Here is a 1,327-nt window from a genome sequence, read left to right as displayed (position 1 = left end):
GGGAGCGGGCACTAACGCTTCTCATATTGTAATGAAGTTTTGTGTTGCGTTGTTGTTTTTATGCCTCGTTGTAGGCCTGCTACCGCGTGGAGTGGGCCAAGTTCCAGGAGCGAGAGCGGAAGAAAGAAGAAGAGGAAAAAGAGCGGGAGCGCGTCGCGTACGCCCAGATTGACTGGCACGATTTCGTGGTGGTGGAGACGGTGGACTTCCAGCCTTCGGAGCAAGGTGGGACCACTCCTCGGTCGGCATAAATAGTCTTGAGCCCCCATATGTCTGTGGGATCGATAAGTATTTTCACTTTTCCGTATCTGGGGGCGGAAAGGTCTCTCTAGGCATCGGTAGGTCCTCTGGCGCCACTCTGTGATCAATGTTTGGCACATGTTGCCCTGGAAGACCTAGAGATTCCTACAGAGGACACTCTACTAGGCCTTTGTAGCTCCTCTAGCGCAGCTCTATGGTCAGTGTGTCGGACGTCGGCCACAGAGTTCCCCTGGAGGACCTAGAGATTCCTAGACAGGTCTTGTGCCCCGTACCCCTAACCCTAACAAATAGGGAGGGACCAATGCAGCCCAGTCCTCCAAGGAGAGGTCAGTCCTCCAAGGAGAGGTGGCAGTGAGGCTCATCCCCTTCCTTCTCTGCTTTAGGGAACTTTCCTCCCCCCACGACCCCTGAGGAACTGGGCGCTCGGATTCTGATCCAGGAGCGCTACGAGAAGTTTGGGGAGAGCGAGGAAGTGGAAATGGAAGTGGAATCGGACGACGAAGACGAGAAGCAAGAAAAGACTGAAGAGGGACCATCGCAGTTAGACCAGGACACCCAGGTTCAGGACATGGACGAGGTGAGTAGCCCTTTTTGAGGTCTAGGATTGAGAGTTCCTGCATGGCAGAATGGGGTTGGACTGGATCAGTGCCCTTTTTGCGATCTAAGACTGGACTGGATGGCCCTATGATTGGACTGGATCAGGGCCCTTTTTGGGGTCTATGGTTGAGAATTCCTGCATGGCAGAATGGGGTTGGGCTTGATGGCCCTTGTTGGGGTCTCTTCCAACTCTATATGATTGTCTGAATCATATATGAATGAACAATTCTCTTGTCGCTTCCTAACCCCATTGCTTTTAAATCCGAAGGGCTCGGACGAAGAGGATGAGAACCATAAAGTCCCACCTCCTCCAGAAACCCCAATGCCGCCTCCTCTGCCTCCGACTCCGGATCAGGTCATTGTCAGGAAGGATTACGATCCCAAAGGTGAGGTTTAGATGTAGTTGGGGGTTATGACTTGCACAATCTTGCGTCCATAGATTGCAGGGCTGTTCGACAGTGGGACACAC

The 1,327-nt window shown here is 52.9% G+C and overlaps 1 protein-coding gene across 1 annotated transcript; it reads left to right on the top strand.

Annotated features, from left to right (window-relative positions):
* Nucleotides 1-74: 74 nt before the first annotated feature.
* LOC121918744 (splicing factor 3A subunit 1-like) lies at nucleotides 75-1,244 on the top strand (the record flags this gene model as incomplete). Its single annotated transcript, XM_042444742.1, has 3 exons — nucleotides 75-225; nucleotides 645-838; nucleotides 1,127-1,244. Coding segments are annotated over 3 exons (463 nt in total), but the record flags the coding sequence as incomplete, so codon positions are not given.
* Between the last annotated feature and the right edge of the window lie 83 nt (nucleotides 1,245-1,327).

Source organism: Sceloporus undulatus, unplaced genomic scaffold, assembly GCF_019175285.1.
Source record: "Sceloporus undulatus isolate JIND9_A2432 ecotype Alabama unplaced genomic scaffold, SceUnd_v1.1 scaffold_30015, whole genome shotgun sequence".
NCBI lineage: Eukaryota > Metazoa > Chordata > Lepidosauria > Squamata > Phrynosomatidae > Sceloporus > Sceloporus undulatus.
This window is presented reverse-complemented; position numbering and strand designations above follow the sequence as displayed.